Source organism: Strix aluco, chromosome 24, assembly GCF_031877795.1.
Source record: "Strix aluco isolate bStrAlu1 chromosome 24, bStrAlu1.hap1, whole genome shotgun sequence".
In the NCBI taxonomy this organism is placed as follows: Eukaryota; Metazoa; Chordata; class Aves; order Strigiformes; family Strigidae; genus Strix; species Strix aluco.
In genome coordinates, this window is record NC_133954.1 from 9,978,458 (window position 1) to 10,003,527 (window position 25,070).

The 25,070-nt window shown below is 61.8% G+C and overlaps 2 protein-coding genes across 3 annotated transcripts; both read right to left on the reverse strand.

The window, feature by feature from the left end:
* Positions 1-13,560, reverse strand: RAB5C (RAB5C, member RAS oncogene family). The gene is made up of 6 exons (XM_074849083.1): positions 13,491-13,560; positions 3,644-3,888; positions 2,671-2,822; positions 2,312-2,434; positions 1,483-1,576; positions 1-1,158 (listed from the first exon to the last, which is right to left on the reverse strand). Exons 2-6 carry the CDS (start codon positions 3,807-3,809, stop codon positions 1,043-1,045), a joined length of 651 nt encoding a protein of 216 aa, XP_074705184.1. The 5' UTR covers positions 3,810-3,888; positions 13,491-13,560; the 3' UTR covers positions 1-1,042.
* Positions 13,561-13,805: 245 nt separating this feature from the next.
* Positions 13,806-24,597, reverse strand: KCNH4 (potassium voltage-gated channel subfamily H member 4). 2 transcript variants are annotated; one of them, XM_074849082.1, is made up of 16 exons: positions 24,430-24,597; positions 21,517-21,750; positions 21,267-21,398; positions 20,967-21,094; positions 19,808-20,051; positions 19,431-19,588; positions 18,409-18,616; positions 18,083-18,277; positions 17,613-17,812; positions 17,110-17,359; positions 16,791-17,005; positions 15,730-15,777; positions 15,262-15,629; positions 15,019-15,125; positions 14,848-14,924; positions 13,806-14,774 (listed from the first exon to the last, which is right to left on the reverse strand). In XM_074849082.1, exons 1-16 carry the CDS (start codon positions 24,503-24,505, stop codon positions 14,346-14,348), a joined length of 3,069 nt encoding a protein of 1,022 aa, XP_074705183.1. In that variant the 5' UTR covers positions 24,506-24,597; the 3' UTR covers positions 13,806-14,345. The 2 variants fall into 2 exon arrangements, with proteins under 2 accessions (XP_074705183.1, XP_074705182.1); XM_074849081.1 differs by having other exon boundaries at positions 14,848-14,927.
* Positions 24,598-25,070: the final 473 nt, after the last annotated feature.

Sequence of the window (25,070 nt, forward strand, 5' to 3'; positions counted from 1 at the left end):
TAGGTTTATAAAAATTTTTTTTTAATCACACAAAACTGAAGTTTGTGATGAAGACTAAGTTGACAGTTCCTCTTAAATACCAGTATGCATAAGACATTGCATTAGGCACTAGGCAGCAGCCAACATCAGTTAGAGTCTGGCAACAGAAGCCATTTTAATACCTCCCTTCACTTCGTGGAATTACAGGCTTTTGCAATACATAATTGTTTCCACTGACAAGTTATCCGAGGTTTCCCCCACCCCACCTCTGTACATCAGTAAACCATGTGTATTCACACTAGAGTAGGGTTAACAACATTAGTGGCATCACAACCATCAAAAAAAGGACAATTTTCTATACAAGATTTTTGCAAAAGTTGCAACAGGATTAGTGCATTACGACAGAACCGGAGATAGAAAAAAAAAAAAAGAGTTGGCATGCTAGAGTCCAACACAAATAAAGACAACAGGCAGCTAGTTGTAGGTACTATATTGACAAGATACTGATTGGTTACATGAAGAAACGTACAATACAAAATACAGAAGAAACCAGTTTTGCTTCCCTCTGCCCCATCCCAGAATACTCATAATTGATTTGGTCAATAAGTGGCTGAAAAGCCCGAGTTTGTCACTATAATGCTACAGTTTAGTGGTTGTCCTAGGCATGTCGTACTGGTACTAGCCTTAGCTTTTACAGAAGGTGGTTTTACCCAAGGTTGTCTAGTCTCAATATCCCTTTGTTTCCAACAGTGAACTACAGTACTGTGGGACCTGGGTGCTGCTGCCCCGCGGGAAGGGCCGGGCTGGCTGGGCAGGCACCAGGTCGTGCATCCACCACCACCAGAAGAGGGAAGAGCAGAAGTTCATATATTAAAAAAGTGACTTAAGACTTAGAATTGAATTAGTATTTGTACAGAAAGGTGCAGGTGGAAGAACTCCCTCCAGCCTATGATCAGAAAGGGATGGAGAAATCACAGCAGCCACCGGCAGCAGCCGCTCTACGGTAAGTGCGATTGTTAGCGTGGATTCCAGTCTCGGCGCCCGAGGGCTCCAGAACGGCCGCTCAGTTGCTGCAGCACTGGCTCCTGCTAGGCTGGCTGCTCTCCTGAAGGTCCACCACCCGATTCCTCCCTGGGCCACCAGGAGCGTTCTGGGGTTCGTTTTTTGGCAGTTTCTTGGCTAGAGAGGAAGGAGATGTTAGCAGGCTCCTCCTCAGAGGCCGGCCTCCACCCCACCACAGACCACGGGCCGGGCTCAGCGCTGCTCCGGAGGGGGCTGGGGCTGGACAGGCCCAGCAGCACCAGCACAGCAAACCCACCCCCTCGAGCTCCGCTCTCACCGACCCCACGCCCTCCGGACTCCCAGCCCAGCCCAGGGCAGCGGGACCAGCTTCGCGAGCGAAGGGAGGGCCCCTTCAGTCAGAGCGCGGCCGACAACGGGGGCTCCGGCGGTTCCCAGCGCGCTGCTGGCGCAACCCCAGCCCTGCCCTGCGCGAGCCGTTACCTATCGCCATGAAGATTTCATTCACATTCATCGCTGTCTTTGCCGACGTCTCCATGAACAGCAAGCTGTTGTCATCTGCGTACGTCTGTGCGTCCTACAAACAAGCACACTGGAGTGGTAAAGGCGCCCTGCTGAGTTGGCCCGAGCAGGCCTCACACGCTTCGCTTGTTGAACCAAACACTGAAGAAACGCTGTCCCACCCCAGCCCAGACGTTGCCACCCCCAGCCCGGACAGGACAGCAGGTGACGTGGGCCAGCAGCAGCGCGGGGTGGCTGGTGTCCGAGCAGCCACGCCGGGGTACAGCAGCTCAGGCTGTTTGTGAGCCGCACGCAGGCACAGCGTGTCCTGAGCAGCCTTGTACTTTGGCTAGCTGGGAGAGAAACACGCTGGAAACGCACCACGAGCAGCCCCGTGCAGAGGTCTGAGATAAGAGCTTCTCCTCCACAGTCTGCCTTAGGCAAGCTAAGAGCTCTGAAGAGTGGAGAACAAGCTGGGAATGGTTCTTCACATCTCTTGTATCTAAAAGACGCTGTTTCATACGCTGCTGAAGACAGCCCCAGGTGAGTAAGGCACCAGAGGAGCCTGAGGACAGAAATCTGAGCTCTGTGGGCCTTATTCTGCACATTCCTCACAACTTACCAACAAGAGCCACAAGTGCTGCGGAAGGAGCACGTGGGACAGGCAGCTACAACCCACCCGGGGTGGCAGCACAGATCCTGACTGCCACTCTCCCTCAAAGCGCTGTGCACAGCCGCCACCTCCCTCATGGAAGCAAAAAGCCTCTTTCCTGACTTGCTCAGGTAACAACGGGTCCGGATTCCCACTCACCTGGAAGTCCACAGCTCTCTTGGTAGCAAGGTCTGCCTTGTTTCCCGCTAGTGCAATGACAATGTTGGGGCTAGCCTGCCTCTGCAACTCTTTCACCCAGTTCTTGGCTCGTACGAATGTGTCCTGGAAGCAAAGAGGAGGCAGCGGTCAGGAAGGGGCAGCCTCTTAGTAATCAATCCCCAGCGAAGATATGACTAAAACAAGCCTTTCCTGTACGAAGTGCAGCAGGACCCTTTATCAGCGCAGACAGCCTCGGTCAGGAGGGAGAAGTGGCCGGAGCAGTTTAAGGCGCCCGGTGCCCGCAGCCTGGGCGCTCTCGGGGGCGCCTCGTCCCCGCCAGCCGCCCCGCGGGTACTCACTGTGTTAGTGATGTCGTACACGACGATGGCGGCCTGGGCGCCCCGGTAGTACATCGGTGCCAGGCTGTGATACCGCTCCTGGCCCGCTGTGTCCCAGATCTCGAACTTGACCGTTGTGTCGTCCAGACAGACCGTCTGCGTCAGGAAGGCAGCTGGAGGAGAAGGGGGGGGTTTGCCTCGCGTCCCGCCGGAGGCTGGAGAGCCCCCGCAGCCCTTCTGCCTCGCCGGGATCGGCGCTGGGGAGCACCAGGGCCAAAGCAGCCCCGTTGCACTGCACCCCCAGGTTAGTAACTGGCTGTTTTCCTGTTCCCAAGTGTAACACCATGCACTGCAACTAGGAGAAAGGCAACCAGCCCTGGGGACAGACTGAAGCAGAACAGCCGAGCGCCCGCGCAGCCCTCTGCGGCGCAGCACTAAGCCCTGCTGCCCATAAGCTACACTTTGAGCTGCACTCGCTCCCCGCCCAGGTTTCTACAGGGACAATGGGAGCCTCTTCTCTGGACACACGTCCTAATGCCACTGCCCAGAGACCCGGGTGCCGACCGACCTTCGGCTGGTGACACTGTGCTAATGGTCTCAAGCTGAAGAACTGCTAAACCTGAAAGAGCTGTGGAAGTAGTTAACAGTACCAGGCTGTTAGAAACAACCCCAAAATCCCAGGTCATGGTCTGAAAAGATAATTAAGGGCTATAAAGCGAGCTGAAGGCCTCGGTTCTAATTAGAAGCAGGAATTCAAGCACTGGAAGTGAAGACGCCTTAGAGGCGGCACACACGGTTGCCATAGCATTATTCTCTGCTGCACTGATCTTCACACCAGCAAACAAGTTGCAAACCAAGAGTTAAAGCATTAGCGGCTTCACTATTTATAGCAAAAGCCCGAGACCAGACCAAGTCATGAATACTTCTGACACCCCCCGCCGGCATCACCGAGGCCAGCACCTTCCAGGCGGCGGCAGCTGGAGTTGGCGCTCACCTCCGATCGTGCTCTCCTGGTACTCGTGGAACTGCCCCTTCACGAAGCGCAGAACCAGGCTGGACTTCCCCACCGCCGACTCCCCCAGCAGAACAAGTTTAAACTGGCAGATTTTGTTTCCGGCAGCGGGTCCGTTCGGTCGAGCAGCTCCACCTCGACCTGCCATTGTGGCCTGAGCACAGGAGTGCCACGAGTTAAGGATGCTGCAGGTTCTGCAGTGGGATCCACCTGGAGGCAGGTTGCAACTGGAAGAGGAGGTCAGAGTTAGTGACACACTCACAGACCAGCCGAGCCAGTTCAAGAGGGTGGGTTTGATCCGCAACCACCATCAGCGCAGGCAGGTGGTGGCTCCTGCCCACGGTGGAAGGTCAAACCACAAGCACCACAGCACGACCGGGAGGTTCCTGCCACTCAGCAGCTCCTCCAGCAGGAGCTTAAGTCTCCTGAGCCTCCCTGGAGAAGGGGTATCGGTAACACAAGCTTTCCTCCCACCAGCGGGCCCGCCAGCACTTCCACTAAGCGTGGATGTTACACACACCTTGCTAGGGTGAGGCAAGCGAAGACCAGCCAGCACATCACTTGGTGCTATTAGAGCTGCTTCTATTAGAACAGCAATTACTCAGTTCATGGAGGTAACTGAGGTTGGTCTTTAGCTCCTTCCTCCTCTCCCGAGTTCACAAGGTGCCAAGGGCAGCCTATCAATGCAATAGGGGTGTGCAAGTGCCATCATGGGAAGTTCTGTAGGTCAGTCTCTCAGACAAAGGGAGTTTCTACATTCAGTCTGATCATTTAGAGGCACTCACGAAGCCATTAAACACCGCACCTCAGAGCAGCCCTTGGGAAGCCTTTGAACTGCTCTGCACGCAGCCTGCGCAGGGAGGAAGCCACTGTGGGCACAGGCTGCGTGTTCAGGGCCAGAGGCAAGCGCTGCCCGTCCCCACTGCACGCGGGCGCTTGCTGCCAAAGGAGCCTCCACAGCTTGAGGCAACACCTAACGCTGCCACTTCCCACCCCCTGCCCCAGTGCCCCCATCCCGCAGCATTCCAGGTCACCAGGCTACTGGCCACGGTCCTCAGGAGGCTGCTCAAATCCAGCTACAAACAGCACAAACAGGGAGTGTCACCCGCGATCAGAACTGCCACCCCATCTCCCCAGCAGAAGCACAAAACCCTGGCAAGGGCCACAAGCCAAGCTGGTTCACATCCCTCGTTAAGCACAGGTGAAGTCTCGGTGCCTTCCAAACCTTTTAGCTCAACTGCACACCGAGAACAGGAGTATTTTCAAAGTGCACAGTTTCACAGATCCAGGCATATTTCCTGCGCTCATCACAACTCCCACCTCCTGTCAATGATAAATGCTACAACTGATTGCATCTGCTCTGTATCGCCCCTTCCCTTCAATTCTAATAACTCAGGCTTCTTGACAGAGACATCTGCAAAAAAAACCCCTGAAAGCCAATTTCTCCTTGTTCTGAGCGTACCCACAAAGAAACTCGGGGTGTCCTCTGCGTACATCCAGCATTTACCCAGCAAATAACAGAGTCCCATGAATAAGCAGCTTAAAGCGCGTTGAAATGGGTCTGAACCGGAGCGGCGTGTCCTGTGAAGGCGGCCCAGGCCTGTCTCAGTACAGAGCCGTACCAGAGTTTCAAACACCTGCTTTCCAGAGCAAAGCCTGACCAGCTGAGACTGCTGTGAGGCTACTTCAACTGCATCACAAGTTTAAACTCAATTCCATAGTTTGGCAGGAAACCTCCAGCCATTTCAGTCAGAGCCCACCCAGAGGGGCAGCCCACAGCGTCACCAGCTGGAGAACCTCTTCAGCTTTCAAAACAAAAAAGCACTCGAGCATACTCTGACCTAGAGACATCCAACCTCAAATTGTTTTGACCAGGAGGCACATCAGAAACCTACTGCTAAGCCCGGATCGCTCACTGAAGGAGGCGGGTAGGAGAGGAACCCCGAGGAGTAACTGCAGCGCAGCGCGATGTTTCAGTAGCCCGAGCTGTGAAGAAGCCACTGCTCTGAGTGGCAGGTCCTGTCTTGGGTTAAGTCAGTGAAAAAAACTGCAATTCAGAGCTGCATCCTTGCAAAGGCCAGTAACACTGTCAGGACCTCACCTCCTCGACCCAGAAAGGACGAACGCTGTGTTGACAGGATGAGAAAGCTTGATAGGAGGCAAATTATCAACTTGTTTTTGCTGGGCAGTGAGGAAGCAGCACTCTGCAGCTCTGGCCAGGAGCAGCTTGGTTACCACCAGGTTCGAAAGGCACATCAGCCTGAAAAAGCTTCCACCTTTTAGAGTTTCTGCTCTATCCAGAGTCTGCAAGGGAACAGCTCCTGCTTGTTTAACCTTGCCTGCACTTACCGGGGCAGTCTATCAGCAACGCGTGAGCTTTGTCGCCGTTTCAGACGGACACGCTGCGCAGTAAATGCCACGTGAATCACGCCTCTGAGTTATGACCTCCTGAAACATGATAGGGGTGATTCCCAGAGCAAAACAAGGAAATGAGCCTGTTGACATCCTCAAGTCTTTGCATGACCTATATTTCACAGATCTCGATTCACTTTGCTATCTGGTTGTGCTGTGTGAACTCAAACAGAATTGGGGAGGCGTGTCCGTGTGTCCAACTCCTCCTGGAGAGCTGCTGTCTACTAGTGCAGCTGCTAGAGCCTTTGACCACTGTTAATTATGGAGAACCTGATCATCATCTAAAGAGGGGTTGAAGTCCGGCTGCAGGATTATGACTTCACCTCCACCTGAGCAGCTGCCAGATCTTTAGGGCGTTTGGGTGGAACTCATGCAGCTCAGATGACCCTCACTGGCCACTAAGGGTCTCAGGCTAGGAACGTACGTGAGCTCGGGGTGCCCAGCTTCACATTTCTGCTGCCATTCACAGGAAGGCCAAATAATTGAAGTGAGCAACTACCAAAGCTGTAGACAGCGAGAACTCTCCTTCGCAGGATGATTCCTTTGACACTTTTTGCTAGTGCTGATGGCTTTGAGGATTCCTGTCAGAACTCCACTCTGCTGAACACAGAAGTAACAGGCAGCTAAACCACACAGCCTGGATCCGCGCTAGATCAGCCCACACCGAGCAGCCAATGCTGCTTTGAGAAACAGGGAGCGCTCTGTGCTGTGCGAAGCCATCTCCAACGCTCGGGGAGGCTGCTCACCCCCCTCCTCCAGCAGAGTGGACTGGACACGCGCCCCCCGCCCGAGCACCGGCACTCGAGCCATGGGTCAGTCAGACCAGAATAGCTACAGCAACACTGTCCAGACGAGGGAAGGCAGCTGAAGCCGCAGCTTGTCATACGAATTCAACAAGCCAAGCCCATGAGGAGGAAGGGTATGATAGGGTACTCATATAATCGAGATTAACAACTACTAGTTTTCCTACTAGCTTCTTGTAACTAGCGAAGCCCAGCAGCCTGTGATGTCTCGAGATCCATAAAAAGGTACGTGCCGGGTTGTTTGCCTGCCCTACCTGCCTCCTGCTTACTGAAGCACACAGGCAAAAGTACCAACTTTTCCATTGTAAACTCTTGGAACAGTCTCTTGTTTGCTTTGAGACGAAAGACAAGTTTCAGCGCCTGATGCTGTCCAGCAACCAAGAACTCCAGTCCTATTGTTTCTGCAGTTTATGCTCCTCTCAACCCCTCACCTGTTTGCCAGGATTTGTTGTAGAGGCTTGTACTCTTCCATGAATATTGAATTCAAGAATTTGAGTGCCCTGAACGAGAGTGCATGCCAGCACGGCGGCATTCCCAGCCTGCCCAAGAGCAAGGCAGTTCTCCAGAGCTGGTAGGATGCTCAAGAGCAGCCCAAGAGCTCGTGGCAAACGAGCCAGCCCAGTACAAGAACCCCAAATCCACAGGGCAATTGCTGTCAGCCCCCCGCGTTAACCCCTGCATGAGACAACTGCTTCACAAGGCTCCCTACCACAGGGAAGCTGCTAGTTTAAGGTGTCAGAAGTTACAGAATCTGATATTTTTGCCCTGTGTTCACCCAGTAGCAAGGACTGCTCTGAAAGCTGGCAATATTTAGAAACCCAATCCTGAAGAATCTAGTTACCCAAGAGGACTGCTTCTGCTCTCAGCTATGCAAGGAGCCATTTCACTGGGGATTTGTTGGCTTAGAATCAAAATACTCAAGACAAAAGCCCCAGTGAAGTATTTATCTTGTTAAATAGCTGACAGCGTTACATGAATTCCTTGGCAAAGAAAGCCCTGAAGTTACCGAGTGGCTTTGCTTCACCTAACACTGAACGGGCAGCTAGCCACAGCCAGCAGGAAGCTTGTGCTACCTTCTGCCACCCAGAACTGGCGAGTCAGCCGCAGGACCCAGACTCACGAGCAACTTCCATGAGCAGGACAGGACCAAGTGTGGGACCCACCAGAGCAACACAGCCTCCAGCAGCCCAGACCAGCATAGCGTGGAGCGTCAGTCTCATTTTCCAACACATTAATGCAATTAATAAGAACAAGCTTCAACAGCCTTACTGCACCAGGGTCCGCTCTGCAGAGGAAGGGGTAACAGTCCAGCTCCTGCCGATGAGACGAACCAGGAAACGGACTTGAAATACAGCCTTCAGCCCCATAAAGTCTGATCAGTTTTATTACTTCATCTTTCTACAGACAACATGCACTCCCCTCCACAAACAATGAACACTTTGCCTCTTGATCCGTGAGGCTGTAATCTGGAGTAACAGCTCTAAGTTGGGGAACTGGTCACTGCACTGTCAGGAGCTGTGCTACAGCCTGAAAATGGAGCTTCACGGACCTAAGTCAGCCCAGGCAGCAGTTTCAGAAGTGCTCCTACGGTTGTTACACCGCCATTAGTCACAACTTCTCTGTAGAGACTCAGGCCCAAGCCTCCCAGAGACTTGGGCACATTCATTTTAGAGGTAAACAGGATTTACATTGGCAAAAAGTTAAACTGCTTTTTGTTGGTAGCTACAATCCCCAACTAGTAGAATCTGTAATACCAGCTCCTTTCCATGCTTTTAATACGTGCATCTGCTTCCTGGCATCTGCAGAGCCATGGCCTCCAAAGCAGCCCCTGCAGCTGGCTGTTTTTCAAAGCAGCTTTTCAAAAACAACTCTATCAGAGATTTCAAGGCCACCAGCCCGCAGTGGCCGCTCAGCCCAGCGGAGAGGCCACGCGCAGTGAGCGAGCAGGACGGTACGAGACGCAGCGACCCCCAGCTGGGCAGCCCAGGGCCAAGCCAGCAGAAGAGGCCTCTCCACCGCCTCGCGGCGCGAGCTGGAGCCTGGGCTTATGAAGGACAGCTGCCAAGCACAGGCAAAGGGGGCAAATCCTTCAGGCATCTCTAAAGCTCTTTAAGGCAAGACAAACCTGAGAGAAGAAATCCTGACGAGGGCCAAGTTTCTGCTGCTTCTCAGGGCCTCGTGCATGAGGCCCTGCTGAGCAGCTGCTGCCCGGTGCCCAGCACAAGCGGCCGAACCGCAGATGTGACCTGAACAGGCAGCGCTGTACCTGGACGAGACCATCTGAAGTTCAGATCAACTCGGAGCACAGTTATATGCAGAAAGCTACTGCTCCCTTTGAGACAATCTCGTTTGTTAGATGTCATCTGCTTGAACGAAGCAAGTCAGCTCTAAGACTTAAACTATGAAGCCCGGAACACCCGTGCATCCTGCAAAGCTGATCCGACTCTTTGGAAGATGAGGCAAAGATCACGGCCTGCATGACTGAGTTAAGTGCAGTACTTCAGTCAAAGGGAGTTATCAAGCTCCTTCGAGCCGCCTTCTAGCCAGTTTAACCCCATATACAACCCCCTCAGACGGGGTTCCTAGGTTTAAGCAATTATCCTTTACCAGGAATTCTTGAAAATGCCTTGTAAGGTAAAAAGACACTACACTTGCCGATGTTACCTTGGAGCTATGGGGGTTTTATACTCAGAGTTGACTAGGTATCAACAAGAGTTATTAGCACGTTGGTCACACTGGCAGCACGAGGAAGTTCCATCCCTAATCCAGTGGGGGTTTTAATTCTGCAGAATGGCATGACTAATTGCTTTTAAAACTGCAGCTGGTGTCCTATTAGATCACCATAGCTGAACAGAGAAGCAGGCAGCCAGGCCAGGCTGAGGTGTAGTGCTTCTGCCCAGGCCTCGTGCTCCGGGAAAGCCACGGGGATAACGCTGGAACTCCCGTTCTAGCCAGGGCCACCGACCCCCCAGTTGAGTCGATGTGATTGAGGTGAACTCACACCAGATCCGAGTGACAGGAGAGCCATGAACGCAAGCTTTCAGCACTGCTTTGGTCAAGCTCTACTTCCCTAAGCTGCGGAGACAGTACACTGGCAAAGACTGCTTTAAAAAGAGCGAATGAGAAGTGGCAGCTTTCTACCAGGTGTTATTAAGGCAAGAACTGCAGCAAAGGCTTCTGTGGAGGAGTTTTGCATCACCTTCATTCCACATAAGCTTCTTACTAGCTGTAGGGAGCAAAGTCTCCATATTCCCTGTCCCCACATTAACTCTCTCTCGGAGATCTTACCTACTTTTAGTTATACTTGATACTGCAAGAACCGAGTCCTGTTTCACAGGAGAGGAGGCACTGCTAGGCTGAAGCAGTAACTCATGAGCACAGTCTGGACCCACTACAAACTGAACAAAAGCATCAAGTTTTTAATTCTGCAGGCAAGGTTCCTTTAACTCCTGTTCTTGATATTGTCCACTGCTCACACGCCCTCAAAGACACAGCTTAATTTTGACCAGAAGTCCAGTAACATGTGCCTTCAGAGAGCACCTGCTATTCTGTGAACAAGACGAGATCATTAACAATGCAAAGCAGAAACTTGCCATCTTCACTGCAAAAGAATCAGTGACCTTCATAATATCTTTTCCAGGCTGCATAAAGATCTCTCGCCTCTAGCAGCTCCGTATTTGGAGCTCTACCAAATAAAAGCAAACATGAAAAACAGTGTTTTCTTATCTGTTTATGGAGAACTACTCCAGCAGTTCGTGCCTGTGCTCCAGGGGAGGAAAGGGTTCCTTTTAGGGTTTAGATGAAGCTTTATTCTTCCTGATACTGTCACTTCCAGGAAGATTCATTGTTTCTGGCCAGCGTTTGGAGTGTTTTCATAGTGTTACTCTGATGATTTAACAGAACTTGCATAAGAGGACTTCAAACTTCATACCCCAAGGGAAGAAAACAGCTGACTCCGATGTTTCTACATTCTACCCTCTTTTAAGTATGCTGACCAAAATACTTTGGGCTACACCCACTTCATTAGAAGCGTTCCCATTTCATTTCCTGTGTCTGAAAGTACTTGGCATTCTCTCCCCCTCCCTTTCCAGGGACATGCCATGACCACCTATCCGCTAAGCATGCGGCCATTTAAGAAGTTAGGATCAAGAGCTGCTGACTAGCAGGGCCCAGAGCAATTCCAGAGCTGATCCCTCTCCAGATGCAGAAGAGCTCTGCTGTGATGGACGTAACTGTTGTGATGAGAATGGAATTAAGTCGAGCCAAGCACACAAAGTATGAACACATTACTCCATGGTTCTGTTTCAGACACTGCCCAATCCACTGTTGGTTTCACCAGTAAAGCAAATGGACCCAAACCCAACTGTTCACAGCAAGATTAGACAAATGTTTTATTTTACTACGTTCATACCCACACATCAAGCTAGCCTTCCCCTTACTGCCCTCTAGTAACTTAAACCCTTCTCCAGGAGCCCCATTTCATCTTGCCTGTGCTGCTCCCTCACCTGAAGGGGTATCAGCACCGACTTTAACAGCCTCGAGGGACCTGCACTGCCTGGCACTATCTTAAAACAAACCTGTCTACATCAGCCTGTAGTGTCTGAGAGGGAGAGATTGCCTCTAGAGGCAGGTTTTTGCTATGAAAGTAGCTGACTGTTCAGACACACTGTGGAGACCCAGGAGAAGTGGGAGATGATTTCAGCACTGAGACCCAGTTACTGAATCTAAGCACTAACCTTACAGGTCTACACAGACTCGTGCTTTACCAGCTCTCCTCACTCCATTAAGACCAACGTTGTCTTGTAGCTGCCTACACACACTATTCTGAATTCTTCACTCTTTTCAGACACAGTTCTTCCACCTTATTATCCAGTTAAGCTGAAGAAAATGTAAAAGACTTTTAGAGTCAAGGGCGTAGTGAATATTAATGGGATATTCCAAGAAAGTTCACCCAGACAGCATGGCACGCCAAGCCAATATGAATCAGAAGTATCTTTCTTTTTTTGGTCTCAACCAAGCTTCACAGTCCTGCTTTCAGAGCAGGCTCAGGAGTCCTAACTTAGTGCAAAGCAGAATTGATGTCATGCTGTAAGCAGGGCAGCTCAAATATGTGTTGACCCACCACACAAAAAGCTAAGAATAGTAGATGCAAGTTGTTCCACATAAGACTTAAAATAGTACCTCAGTGTACTCTCTTCCCTCCGATTTCCTTACGCGCTTGGAAACACTCAAGGTCAGAACTCCGACAGCCACGTACAAAAGCAACAAGCTAAAGGTCAGCTGAGATCGGGTCAGCACTGTATTTGGTCTCGCTGGCAGACCAGCTTACAGTGAGAGCAACCACGACTCCTCACAGCTCCCACAGAGCCCCAGGAGTTTCAGCAGCACCTTGAGCGTTACCAGGAATAAGGTTTGAGCAGCTTTCACAGGATTTCGCATTGCAGACCTGTTGCTCACACCTACACCTGCACTACCAGCCTTTGCAGGATCACACTGCGGCTACGCTCCCAGCTCGCCGGCAGCGGGGTCTCCCGCCGTGCTGAAGATCCGAGGATGGCCTCGCACCTGAGCGTGTCAGGGCTTCCTTCCAGACAAGCTACAAAACCTCCTTGCAGTTCTTCAAGAGCCTGCAGCACCACGTACTTTGGTTCACAGACACCGCTTGGGGGGCACAGGGGCTGTGTCTGTCACCAGCAGGAATCCAGACCAGTCTCCACTCCACTAGAACCTATTTTCAGCAGATAAAGTCACATCCCTCATTTAGGCAGTTCTCTACTCAGGAACCTGGCCGGCCGTCCAGACTTCTAGAGTTTCTATTCCCGCGTCAGCAGTTGAGTGGCTACAACAAAATCTTATACCACTTCTGTCCTTACAGGTGCCACACCTCCCCCAGATTCCATTTAACTTTCAAACAGTCATCGCTACGAGAGAGACAAAGGCGTTGGCAAACAGCGGGCAGGCAGCCCCAGCCCGGGGACAGCAGCTACCTGCTGCCGAACGAGCCTTTCCTGCCTACGAAGGAGCAGCCGAAGCGGTGCCAGCCCTGAGACCACCCCGAGACCCCCCGACGCGGCCCTGGCGCTCTCCTCCAGGCTGCGATCGCCACCTCCGCCGGCCGATCTCCGTTAGCACCGCTCCCTTTCCCGGTCACGGCTCGATCCGCCCCACACTCCGCGGGGCCGGGACACCACGGCAGCGCTGCGCTCCGCCTCGCCGGGATACCCGGCGGGACCGACTGGCCCGGGAGGCGGCGAGGAGCGGTTTATTTCGATCAGCCGCGAAGCCCGGAGCCCCCCGCCCCGCTGAGGCGGCGCCAGCCCGGCCCAGACCCCGGCTCACGCAACCCGGCGGCCTCGCCCCACCCGGCACCCCCCGAGCCCCGACTCTGCTCCCACCGCAGGGCCCCCGGGGCGGCGCCGCCCGCCCCCCTCCCCCGGCCGGCCGGGCTCCCGGGTCTGCGGCGCACGGGCCCGGTGGAACCGGGCCCCCAGGTCAGGCACCGCCCGGGGCAGGGCTGGGCCCCGCCCGCCCGGAGTCCCCGGGGGCCGCGCCGCAGCCGGCCCCACCGCGGCGGAGCAGGACAAGAGGGACCGGCCGCCCCCGGCCCCACTCACCGCCCGGAGCGCCGCTCCCCCGCCGCCGGTGAGTCTCGCAGGCCCCAGCCCTCACTTCCGCCTTTACCCGTTCCGCTTCCGGATCCGCCCACCCCTTCCGCTCCCGGCCCGGCGGCCACAGGCAGCGGCTCCTGCCAATCAACCGCGCCCCGCCCCCAGGGGCTCCGCCCCTTGCGGCCTCACGTGACGGGGCGGCGTGACGTCAGGGCGCGCGCGCGGCGGGGGGCGGTGGGAGCCGCGGGCCGGGGTACCGGGAGCCTCCGGGGGGGGCCGGGCGGGGGAAGCCGCGGGCAGAGACTCACCCGGAGCCGGGGCTGGAAAAATAGAACCTTTATTTCCCGTTGGGGTGGGGGGGGCGCGCGGCTGGGCGGGGGGTAACGCCGCGGACCCGGCAGGAGCAGCCGTGACCCCCCCGGGGCACCTCCCGGAGACCCCCCCGAGCCTCCGAACCGGCCCCGCGCACGGAATCCGCCGCCAGCCCCTCCTGGGTCCCCGGGGGGCAGCGCTGCCGCAGCCCCGCCCCACGGCCCCGGGCACGGGGTGGGGGGGGGTCCCGGGAGGGGCTGCCGGGCCTGGCCTGGTTGTAAAAAAGACCCCGTGGGCAAAGAGTATAAAATCGTATCAAAATCCCTGCGGGTGTGGGGCCGGGGCGAGCGCTGCGCCCTGGGGGGCCCGCGGCAGCGGGGCGGTGGGTGCGGGAACCCCCCGCCGCTGCCTCGCACCTGCAGCCGCCTCGCGGCGGGGGTCGGTGACCGGGGGGAGGCCAGAGCTGGCGTGTCCCGGGCAGCGAGGAGGGCAGAGGGGGAGGGTCCCCCAGGGCGAGGGTCCCCCAGGGCCACCCCGGTGCCCGCGGGGTCAGTGGGCGCTGGTGGAGCTGGAGCGGGGCTGCGGGGGGGCGCGGGACTGGCCGCCGGCCGAGCAGCCGGGGAAGGAGTGAGCAGAGCGGGGCGGCAGCGAGAGGGGCTGCGAGTCCGAGGCCTGGCGGGGGCCAGGGCTGGGGGTGCCCCCCCGCAGCGGGCACGGCCCCTCGGCGCCCCCCCAGGGGTGCAGGGGTGGGGGGTTGGCAGCGGCGTGGGCCGAGCGGCTGCGGCCGGGGCAGCGTTTGGCCCGGGGGCTGGTGGAGGGGGAGCTGGGGGGCGAGGGCTGGGGGGGCGTCGAGGCGGCCGCGGGCGGGCGGAAGGGGCAGGCGGGGGGGTGCAGGGTGGCCAGGTGGGCCTGGAGCAGCTCCATCATGCGCTGCAGCTCCCGGCTGAGGTGGGAAACCTCCTGGTTGAGGTGGTTGATCTGGAAGGGGGGGAGAGCGGTCAGCCCCGGCGGATGCCCCCGCCGAGCCCCCCGGCCCCGGCCCCCGCCGCACCTCCTGGTTGAGCCGCCTGATGCTCTGCTTGATCTCCTCCGCTTCCATCGCCAGGGCTGGGCCGCCGGCGTCGGTCCCTGCTGGGGAACACACGGCTGGTGGGGGGGCGCTTCCCGAGCCCCCCAGCCCCGTGGCCAGCGCCCCGCCTTGCCTGGCAGCTGCCGGAGGTACCTGATGTGGGGGAGTCCCTCGCCGCGCTCTGCAGCGGGGGGTCCACGTTGAAGCAGAAAGTTTGCGGCTCTGATGTCCCCCCATTGTCTTCAATCCCGTCCACAACTCTAGGGTGGGGGGAGGGTGAGGGCTGGCCCCCGTCACCCCCTCGCCCCTCTGCCGCCCCGTTCCCTGTGGCCTCCCGGGGCCGCACGGCACAAACCCGCGGCAGCGGGATGAGCCACCGGCCCGTCCCAGCCTTACCTGGGGCTGAGGTCCGGGGGGCCGCAGGCCTGCAGCGAGGGGATGAGGAGCTTGGCCGGCCGCCTGCCCGCACCGCCCTCCCGCTCGGGCAGCCGGGCGTCCCGCCGGCACTGCGGGGAGGGGCTGCGGCCCCGGCTGCAGCGCGCTGGGGAGCGGCAGTTGCGCCGCAGGGCTGAGACCTGGCACAGCTCATCGCCCAGGAGGCTGCTGAGGGAGCGGCGGCGTGCCGGGCTGCCCAGCTGGGGCAGCAGCAGCTTGCGGCGGGCGATGGTGGCGGGCGAGTGCTGGAAGTCTTCCCCGGGCTCCTCCTCATCCTCCGAGATGGAGGGAAGGGGCTTCTCCGGGGCGGCACCGCTCTCTGGACGGGGCTGCGGGTGGGCGCAGGGAGGTCAGGGCTGGTCCCTGCGCGGGTGCCAAGGCCGGGCACGGGCACCCCTGCCCCATCCTCCCCCCCGGCGCGGCACAAACCTGCGGTGCGTGGGACAGCCGTGGGGACCGGGAGTAGCGGCAGAGCCCCTGCAGGGAGAGCAGACGGCAGCAGCTCAGTGGCCCATGGGACTGGCCACAGGCAGACACGGTGCTGGCCACAGGCCCACCCGCTCCCCGCCTTGGCCCGCAGCCCCCCCGGCCTCTCAGTGCCACCCTGGGAGATCAAACCTCCCTCGGCCCCACGCATTGGCCCCGTCCTCATCAGCCCCGCAGCCACTCGCCCGCTAGCCTTCCTCTGCTGCTGTTGTGACACTGGTGAGCTGCCCAATCTCGGCCTGCGTGTCCTGAGCTGGAGCTGAGGCTGCGCCCCAAACCCCAGCCCCGGCTCAGCCGTCAGAGCAGCAGCTCCCCGGGAGCGTGTCGCCAGCCGGGGGGGGTGCACGGGGCTCCGCAGGGCCTGGCAAGCTGTTTGCATCCTCCACCCCTGGTTTATTTATACCTCTCCTGGGCAATGGGCTCGTTGGGTTTTGGAAGGGCTACCTGGGATCTAGAGAGCGACCTCCCGTCCCACCTCTACAGGGCAGGGGGCGGTGGGTACTGGGGGGAGAAGCTCTGGAGGAGCCCCCGCCGCCCAGTGCCAGCGCAGAGCCAGCAGCAGAGGTGGGGGAGGAGAAGTGCTGCAGAGCTATTTCTGCAGCAGAACATCCCCCCGGCTGCTGGAGTCGGCAGCGTGACTAAACCCGCAGCCCCCGGCGCTGCCTCCTGTGCACTGGGGGGACTGTGCCCCGGCTGCCTGTCCCGCAGTGCCCCCCCCGTCCCCTCCACCCCCATTTCCAAGCCTTCCATCTGTCTCAGCCTCTTGCATGGCAAATGCTTTGGCTTCCAGTTGCCCGGGTTGTGTGGAGCCAAGAGGAGCCAGGACGGGACACACCTGCACGGTGGGGGTGGCACAGCCACAGCCCCCGCCCCGGAGCCTGGGGACCGCGAGCAGGGAGCTGACAAACGCCCCATCCAGGGCCGTGCCGAGCCCCAGCCCTGCTCCGGTCCCCGGGGCCGCGAGGACAGGAAGGGGCCTGTGAGGGAGGACACGACGCACCCACCTCCATCTCGCTGCCCTCCCGCAGGTTGAAGGTCAGGTCCTGGTGGATGTCCACCGTGAACTTGCTGGCGTACTCGGGGTAGAGCTGCAGCACCTCGCAGAGCCCCCGCAGCCCGATGTACTGCAGGTCGCAGTAGGTCAGCGCCTTCACGTCCGCGTTGGTCTTGATCACCTGGTCCGTGCTGCACAGGTCGACCCCGATCAAATCCCCTTTGCCTGCAGGAGGGGACCGGGGTGGGATAAGTAGCGCGAGCCCCAGACCCCTCACCCGCCCGGGCAGCAGAAGGGGCTGGGGGAGAGCCCACGCCGCCTGCCCTCACCCAGGATGGCCAGGACCACGTTGTCCTTCAGCACCTCGAGGGAGCCGGAGCAGACGAAGTAGTTGGCCTGCAGCGCATCGCCCTGGCGCAGCAGATACTCCCCTGGGGCGCAGAACGAGGTCTTGATGTGGAGCGAGAGGGAGCGGAGGCAGCCGCGGCTGGCCGTCTCGAAGACGGGCAGCTGCAGGATGTCCTTGTTGAGGTGCATGGCCACGTCCGCCCGCAGCTCGTCGGGGAAGTCGTGCAGCAGCTGGGGAGAGTGGGGCCGGGGTGCTGGGGTGCGGGTGGCAGGGAGCAGCCTTCCCCGCCACCCAACAGCCCCTGGCACGCAGCTCTGGTCCCCCAGCAACGGCGCATGGACGTGCACATCGCACCCCCGTGCACTTGCACACACGTACCGACAACACCCCCCTGCGCCCTCACAGCCGGCCCCGTCACCCCCGCGCTGGGTGCAGGACGGGGGGGCCAGAGGGGGCTGCCCCAGCCCGGCCAACACCTCGTACCTCGTTAGCGTCAATGCCGTTGTTCACGGACCAGGTGGTCTGGAAGTACTCCAGCATCCGCTGCTTGAGCTGCTGGGGCAGGCGGTGCACGCGGATGAAGTCCTTGAGGTCCTTCATGCGGGTGTGGTAGAGCGAGCGGCGGGAGTACATGCGCTGGATGATGGCCGTGACGTTGCCGAAGACGACAGCGTGCATCAGCGCTGCGGGCCGGGAGGGCGGCGTCAGCCCCGCCGAGGGCCGGCTGCGGCGTGCGGGGGCCCGGGCAGGGTCTGGGGTCTGCCCCCGCCAGCAGCGCGGGGCCGAGGGGTGCAGCACGGGGGGCTTCTCCCCTAACCCCAGCCCCAGGGACGTGCCCCAGGGCAGCCGTGTTCACCGCCCCCCCGCAGTGCCCTGCTGGGGTACCTGCCGCACCCGCTGCTCCAGCAGCCGGCGGTGAAGCCCCCCAGGCCCTGCCCCGCTCCCCGCCTCACCCCCGATGAGCATGGTGCAGATGGAGAAGATCTTCTCGGCGTCGGTGTTGGCGCAGACGTTGCCGAAGCCCACGCTGGTCAGGCTGCTGAGGGTGAAGTAGAGGGAGGCGATGTAGGCGCTGCGGATGGAGGGGCCCCCCACCGAGTTGTTGACGTAGGGAGCCTCCAGCCTCTTGCCCAGCTCGTGCAGCCAACCTGCCAAGCACAGCCCAGGGTCAGCCTCGCCGCGGGGCCGCTGCCCGGCACAGCCCCCGGCACAGGCCCCCCGCACTGCCCATCCCGAGCCCCCCGCCCCGTGCAGCCCCCGCGCAGGCGGCCCCGCTCACCGATGTCCCAGGTGCGGGGGTCGTTGCTCTCCATCTCGGCGCGGCCGATGACGTACCAGAGGCAGGCCAGCCAGTGGGCCAGCAGCGCGAACATGGACATGAGCAGGGTGAGCACCATGGCGCTGTACTGCGAGTACCGGTCCAGCTTCTGCAGCAGCCGCAGCAGCCGCAGCAGCCGCACGGTCTTCAGCAGGTGAACCAGCGAGGTCTGGGGAAGGGGGCAGACGGGTGAACCCGGGACATTTGGGGTGCTGGGGAGGGGCGGGGAGGTGGCCGGCGGGAGGGGAAGCAGCAGCAGTGGCTCTGCTCTCAGCGGCTGCCTTTGGTGAGGCTGATCTGATCTATCGGCGAGGGGCTGCGCGGTGCCTGCAGCGACCCCAGACATGCAGCCAGACGGGCCCTGGCTTGGGCAGGTGGGTCTGGAGGAGCCGCGGTGCTGAGCGCCCCAGGGCCTCCCACAAAGCTCCTGCCTCGTCCTTCTGCCTCCTGCCAGTGCGGCACTGGGCAGGAGCCGAGGGCTGTGGGCCGGGCAGGGGCACCGGGCAGGGGCTGGTGCCATCGCAGCCTTGGCACTGCGGGGCCCCTCGAGAGCCCGGGGAGGCTCAGGCTGGGACCTGCCTTCGTCACCAGCGTGTGCCCCGCATGCCTGCACGCACGGTGACCCCCCTGCACCGTGCGAGTGCCCCTCACTGCGACACGGGGGGATGCACAAGGTATTTGCACGGAGACGTGGAGCTGCTCAGAGCCGCTCTCTACCCTGGGCAGAGCACTGGCGTGCTGGGTGCTGGGTGCTGGGTGCAGGGCAGGCACCTGCCTGCAGCTCCTGGAGCGGTGCCGTGGCAGTTACTGTCGTTTGTGGCAGCCCCTGGTTGTTTTAAGACGCAGGGGAGGTTTCCCGCTAGAGCTGCCACCGCCGCTTCCCCTCGCTGCCCGCGCTGCTCCCGACGGGTGCGTCAGGAGCAGGGCCCTGCGAAAGGGGCCACCCCCACCCCGCCGCCCCCCGCCCGCGAGCGGCCACGCACCACGGTCACGTTGAAGACGTAGAGCAGGTCGAAGGGCAGAGCGGCGATCAGATCCACGAAGAACCAGGTGGCCACGTAATGGATGCAGATGGAGCGGGGGTCGTACACCACCTGGCCCGACTGGCTCACGTACGTCGTCCGGAAATTCAGGACGATGTCTGCCCCGGGGAGAGCAGGGCCAGCCCTCACCCACCCCGCCACGGCCGCGGGAGCTGGGCTGGGGTCCGCAGCCAACTCCTGGGGTGCTCGACAGGGGCACAGCGATGCCAGGTCCCCTCTCCATCCCCCCTCGGGTCCCCTCCTCTGGCCGTGTCCCCCCGGCACTGGCCACGTCCCCCATCCCGGATGGGCGGCGCTCGGCCCGGGCAGGGACCTACCCAGGATGAAGAGCATCTCCACGGCGATGTCGCTGACGATGGTGCTGCGGGCGGCCGAGAGGCTGTCCTCCGTGCCCGTGAAGCAGACGTTGTAGGGGACGGTGATGGCCACGTAGAAGGTGGCCAGCAGGATCAGCCAGTCCCAGAGGGCCTTGAAGATGCTGTAGTGGAGCAGGATGAAGCGGGACTTCTGCACCGAGGCCACTTTGTACTCGGGGATGGACGGTTTGCTCTCAAACACGTTCTGGGGGAGCAAGCGGCAGGGTGGCACATGGGTGGCACAGGAGCCGCCCGCAGGAGGGGCGCAGGCCCCTGCAGCCCCCCCCGAGTCCTGCCAGCCCTGACGCCAGGGTGACGGACGTGCTTTTGGAGTGGGGAGTGTGGGCTGCACTGAGGTCACCCTCAGAGATGGGCACAGAACGCCTGATTACGGCACATCAATTAACACTGTGCTAATGCTATTAACAGTGATCCACAGCACTGCCAGCTGGTGCCCAGAACCGTCTCAGGTGCCAATTCCTGTGCTGGGGCAGAGCCACCCCCACCCTCTGCCGGGACACGGCGCTGCCTGGGTGAGGGGAGAGCCAGGTCCATCCCTCCCAAGCCCCCAGAATACAAGACTGGCCCATTGAAACCCTCTGTCTGTTTGCCAGCTCTGGGCCCCCCACTCTTGGCCGGTGACAGACGCCCGCCCTGGCCCCAAGTCCGCCAGCAGTGCTCGTCGCTGCGGCCCTGCCCAGGGACCCTGCGCTGGGGCACTGCAGCCACGCGAATGGGCTGGCGCAGGCGGCACCGGTCCCTGCTGCTGCGGGAAGCCAACGCTCCTCGCGCGCCCGCGGCTGCCACAGCCTGGTAACGGTGCTCCCCGGGGCCAGCGCCGCCGTTTGCCCGACAGCCAACATGTGAGGAGAGACACAGCCCTGCCAGCAGATCTGTTCTCCCCACGGCAAGCCCCGGGCACCCGCTGGTCTCTCTCCTGCCGCCAAGGCACCACGTTTGCAGCCCGGACCACGGTGTGGCTGCCGGGGATGAAGCGCGTTTCGGCGCCTGGGGAGGTCAGTGGGGTGCGGGCAAAGGAGCAGCATCGCGGCAAGACCGGGCTCTGCCCCCCCAGCCCGGGGGGCACTGGGCGAAGCTGAGGGCTCCTCCAGGTCCTTACGCGGTTGATTTTCATCTCGCCGCGGTCCCTCCGGGCAAACTGGCTGTTGAGCCGGTGCAGCACGGTCCGGCCCTGCCTCCGCGCTGCCTGCAGGCGTGAGCTCCCGGGCTTCTTGCTCCTCTGCTTCTCTGCAGCGGACAAGACACACTGGGTTAGCGGGAGCTGGTGCGACAGAGCGGGGGCTGCTTCGGGGACCCCTCCCTGCACGGCAGCGGGCAGAGAACCGGGAGCCCCTTTGCCAGGTGCCCACGGCAACCACCGCTCCCCAAAACCCGTCCCCATCCCACAGCCACCGCTCACCCTCCTTCTTGTCAGCCAGGTGGCTCCTGCCCCGGCTCTCTGTGATGTCCTTGAAGGAGAAGAGGAAGAGCACCACCTCCCCCTTCTCGTTCTTGATGGGCATGATGTCCAGCAGGCACCAGAAGGCAGCTCCTGTGGGAGGAGAGGGGTGGTGAAGGCAGGACAGCCCCGGCGCTGCTCGACGGCTTCACCCCGGGGCCGAGTCCCTGCCAGAGCCGTGGGCAGGGACCCGGCCCCACGCACCACTCACCGCCCTTCTTGTAGAAGCAGACCTCGGTCTGGTACTCCTGCCTGCCGTCCAGCACCTTCTCGATGCGCTGCAGGACGGGCTCGCTGGTCTCGGCCCCGTAGAGGAAGCGGCAGCTGCAGTTCTTCTGCATGACCTCGGTGCGGGCGAAGCCGGTGAGGTCGCAGAAGCCGTCGGAGCAGTAGACGATGGGGAAGCCGCGGCGGACCTGCGCGTTGGCCAGGATGAAGTTGCTGTCTGAAAAGAGACGCAGCCGCCCCTGAGGGCTCGGGGCCATGCTGGGGGGCACGAGGGGGAGCCCAGCCCCCCCGCATCCCTCTGGGAAGCGGAGCCAGGTCTCCATGCGGCGGCCGGCCGCCCCCTGAGCTCGCTCATCCCCTGTCCTGCTGCCCCCGGTGCCCCGGCCCGGGCGGGACCCCAGCCCCAAGCATGGGAAAGGAAAAGCCTGGAGCCAGCTCCCGGCTCCCGTCACCAGAGAGGCCATCCCGAGCGCGCGACGCACGCCTCCCCCTCACCATCTGCTGCTCCCACCTCCCGCCGGGGCTCCGGCAGCTTAGCGGGAGCCGCAGCAAACGCAGCCAGGTGCTGCCAGCCCAGAGGTGCTGGGCTGTGGCGTCAGGACCTCCAGCCCCGGGTGTGGCACCGCGGGGGCACCCGCCGAGAGGGTGGGAGAAAAGCCGTGAGCCTGGGGGGAGTCGAGGGCCGGTCCCAAGCTGACACAAGCTGGAGGTGGAGGGGAAATGCAGCGTCCTCGGTCTGTCACAGCACTGCAGAGCTTCCCCCCAGCATCACCCCTGCCCTGGCGGGGAGGTGGCACCAGGCAGAGGAAGGCCCTTGCCAGCCCCATGCCCTGTCCCGCTGTTTCGCCCCGCAGCCCCCCAGCCATGGGCCAGGCAGGGGCTCTGCCCCCGTGGCTGCGGTGGCTCCTCGCTGCAGGCTTGGTGCCAGCGGGACAGATGGCCTCGTGTGAGAGGGTGTAAGGAAGCGGGATGTGCCACCAACGCGGGCTGGGCTCGCACCTGGCAAGGCCACACTGGGCTGTCCCCAGCCCTGACACGGTCTCCAGCCCACGGGTGCCCGGCCCAGCACCCCTGAACCCCCAACAGCCCAGGCACCAGGAGCAGGCAGACGTGGTCTGACCCCTCCTGCAGCAGATTCCAGCACCCATGCCCGAGAGCGGAGCCGTGCCGGGGCGGAGGAGGTTGCGGGAAGGAGGGGATGGCAGCCGCAGGCAGCCCGGGTGCGATGGGGGTACAGCGGGGCCACCGCAGCACAGCTCAGCCCGGGATTAGCTTGGAGAAGCAAAAATAGCTTGAAGCTGTGACTAAGGCCAGATTTTGGCTCTGTGGAGCCTGGATTACGGCGTTGTCCAGGATGTGTTATTAGAAGAGAAAAAAAGGGCTGGCATTTGGGAGCAGCTCTGCCGAGCGGGGGGATGCGGCCCTGGGGGGCTCGGCAGCCCCCTGCCGCGGTGGCCAGCTTGCCTGGACGGGCACCCTCGGGCCCCACAGACAGCAGCTGCCTGGGAGAGGCAGGGTTAACTCGCAGGGTGTATCGCCGCGGCTAAAGCCCCTCTCTGTGGCAGATAAAGCCGATAAGAGCCACATGAAACCTGCAAAGCCGGACACTATTTAAAAGCGCCCGGACACGGGCTGGCGCAGCTGATGCTGGGGGGTGCCGGGGGGGCAGCTCGGGCTGCGCCGGGGGAGGCTCGGGGGGGCGCTGCCTCGTTACGCCCCACGGCCCCGAGGGTGACATCCCCCACGAGAGCTCCAGTGGGCAAACAACCCCCGGCGTCACCTGGGATGTGCCCATCGCGCCGGGCCAGCAGCCAGCCCAGCATCGCAGCCAGCACGTGCCCCGGGGTGCCCCGACGGTGCCGTGGCGGGTGGCCGCGGGCTCCCAGTGGCACTTTCCTACTGGTCCCTCCCAGCACGGAGAGAGACGCGAAGCGCCGCGGGCAGCTGGCCCGGGAGGCCCCTGCTCCTGGCGATTCTGGGGGGGCCGGGGGTCAGCCCCGAACACGGCCTGTCCCCGGGTGGCTGCGTGGTGACAGCGGTGCCGGAGCTGGCGCGTGGCACCCCGGCGTGATCCCCCCCCCCCCCGCCGGGGCTCTGAACCACCCCGGCCCCCACACACGGACACGGACACGGAGGGGACCCCAGCGCCGGGGGACACCCAACAGCACCTCCGGCCGCGGGAAGGGACCCCAAAACGGTCGGTGCTGGCCCCGCGCCCCACCCCGGCCAAAACACGCCACTACCAGCCCCCCCCCCGCGCCCCGGGACGTGACCCCAGGCTTTGCTAACAGGGGGCTGGGGGGGGGGCGGCCTGTGCAGCACCGGGTCCCCCCAAGGGCCCCACCACGTCGGTCACGGTGGAGGCGACGGGCACCGGCTGCACGCCCCGGCTCCGGAGGCTCCTGGGGGCAGCACCCCGACCCCCCCCGGGGCCAGGCACAACCCACACGGTCCCCCCCGGGACCGCTCGGGCACGAGGTGGGGCAAAGCCGGGCCCTGGAGGCTCCGGGGTGGGGTGAGCCCAGCCGGGTCCCCAACCTGGGTCCCCCCCCGCGTCCCGGGTCCCCCCCGGCCCCCCCCGCCGCGCCCGGGCTCTGTCCCTGGTGCTGAGCGCGGCCGCGCCGGCACCGACCGCGGGGGCCCGCCCGGGGACACGGGGGGGGTCCCGGAGCACCGAGCCCGGTCACGGACACGGAGCGGGGGGGGTCCCCGGGACACCGCAGAGCGTGGACGGTCGCGTCCCGCCCAGCCCGGGGGTGCCGGTGCCGGGCCGAGCCCTGGCCCTCCCCGCCGCTTCCCGGGGGGGCAGCGCCGCCCCTCGCCCGGGGCCCCGCCGTGCCCGGCGCGGCCCCTCCCCGCTCCCGCTCCCGCCGCCCCGGCCCGGTCCCGGCCCTACGTGTGCCATCGAAGCGGGTGGCGATGGTGTCGAGGAAGGTGTTCTGCGGCGCCAGCAGCCCCTTCATCACCGGCATCCTCCCGCCGGGCCCCCCCCCGCCGCGGGGCTGGGCTCTGCCGCCGCCCCGGGGCCCCTCCGCAGGCGCGGCCCCGCCGCCGCGGGCTGATCCCGGCTCGGCTCGGCCCGGCCCGGCCCGGCCCGCCCGGGGCTCCCGCCCCGCCCCCGCCCCGCCCCGGGCCCTGCGCGCCGCCGGCACCGGGAGGGGCCTCGGCACCGGCGGGCACCGGCACCCGCCCGGGGGCAGGTCGCTCTGTCCCGGGGGGCACCGGGAGGCACCGGCACTCCCGGGCCCACGGAGGCTGCGGAGGGGCAGGACCCGGCGCGCCCGGGGGCACCGACTGTGGGACACCGGCGCTTGGGGCTCAGCTCGGGGGCTGCAGGGCGGGGCCGTGCCCTGTGGGACCCCCCGAGGGGCACCCAGGGGTGACAGGGCCCTCACCGGGACCCCACGCGGGGACAGGGGGGTGGGGGGAGATCAGGGACGTGTGACCACGAGAGGGCCAGCAGAGGTTCCCTGGTGCTGTGGTGGGGGATGCTCTGAGCTTCACAAACACGCCCCCGCTCCCGGGCAGCCTGGCCCG

What these genes read in the sequence shown, in the direction of transcription:
- KCNH4 (XM_074849081.1), bottom strand. Translation starts at nt 24,505, where the DNA reads ATGCCGGTGATGAAGGGGCTGCTGGCGCCGCAGAACACCTTCCTCGAC. An exon ending in CTGCTTCTACAAGAAGGGCG is followed by an intron (nt 21,399 to 21,516) that starts GTGAGTGGTGCG and finishes CTCCTCCCACAG; the next exon opens with GAGCTGCCTTCTGGTGCCTG. An exon ending in TCAGGCGGCTCAACCAGGAG is followed by an intron (nt 14,775 to 14,847) that starts GTGCGGCGGGGG and finishes CCCCCCTTCCAG; the next exon opens with ATCAACCACCTCAACCAGGA.
- RAB5C (XM_074849083.1), bottom strand. Translation starts at nt 3,809, where the DNA reads ATGGCAGGTCGAGGTGGAGCTGCTCGACCGAACGGACCCGCTGCCGGA. An exon ending in TGTACGACATCACTAACACA is followed by an intron (nt 2,435 to 2,670) that starts GTGAGTACCCGC and finishes CTTTGCTTCCAG; the next exon opens with GACACATTCGTACGAGCCAA. An exon ending in AGAGAGCTGTGGACTTCCAG is followed by an intron (nt 1,577 to 2,311) that starts GTGAGTGGGAAT and finishes GCTTGTTTGTAG; the next exon opens with GACGCACAGACGTACGCAGA.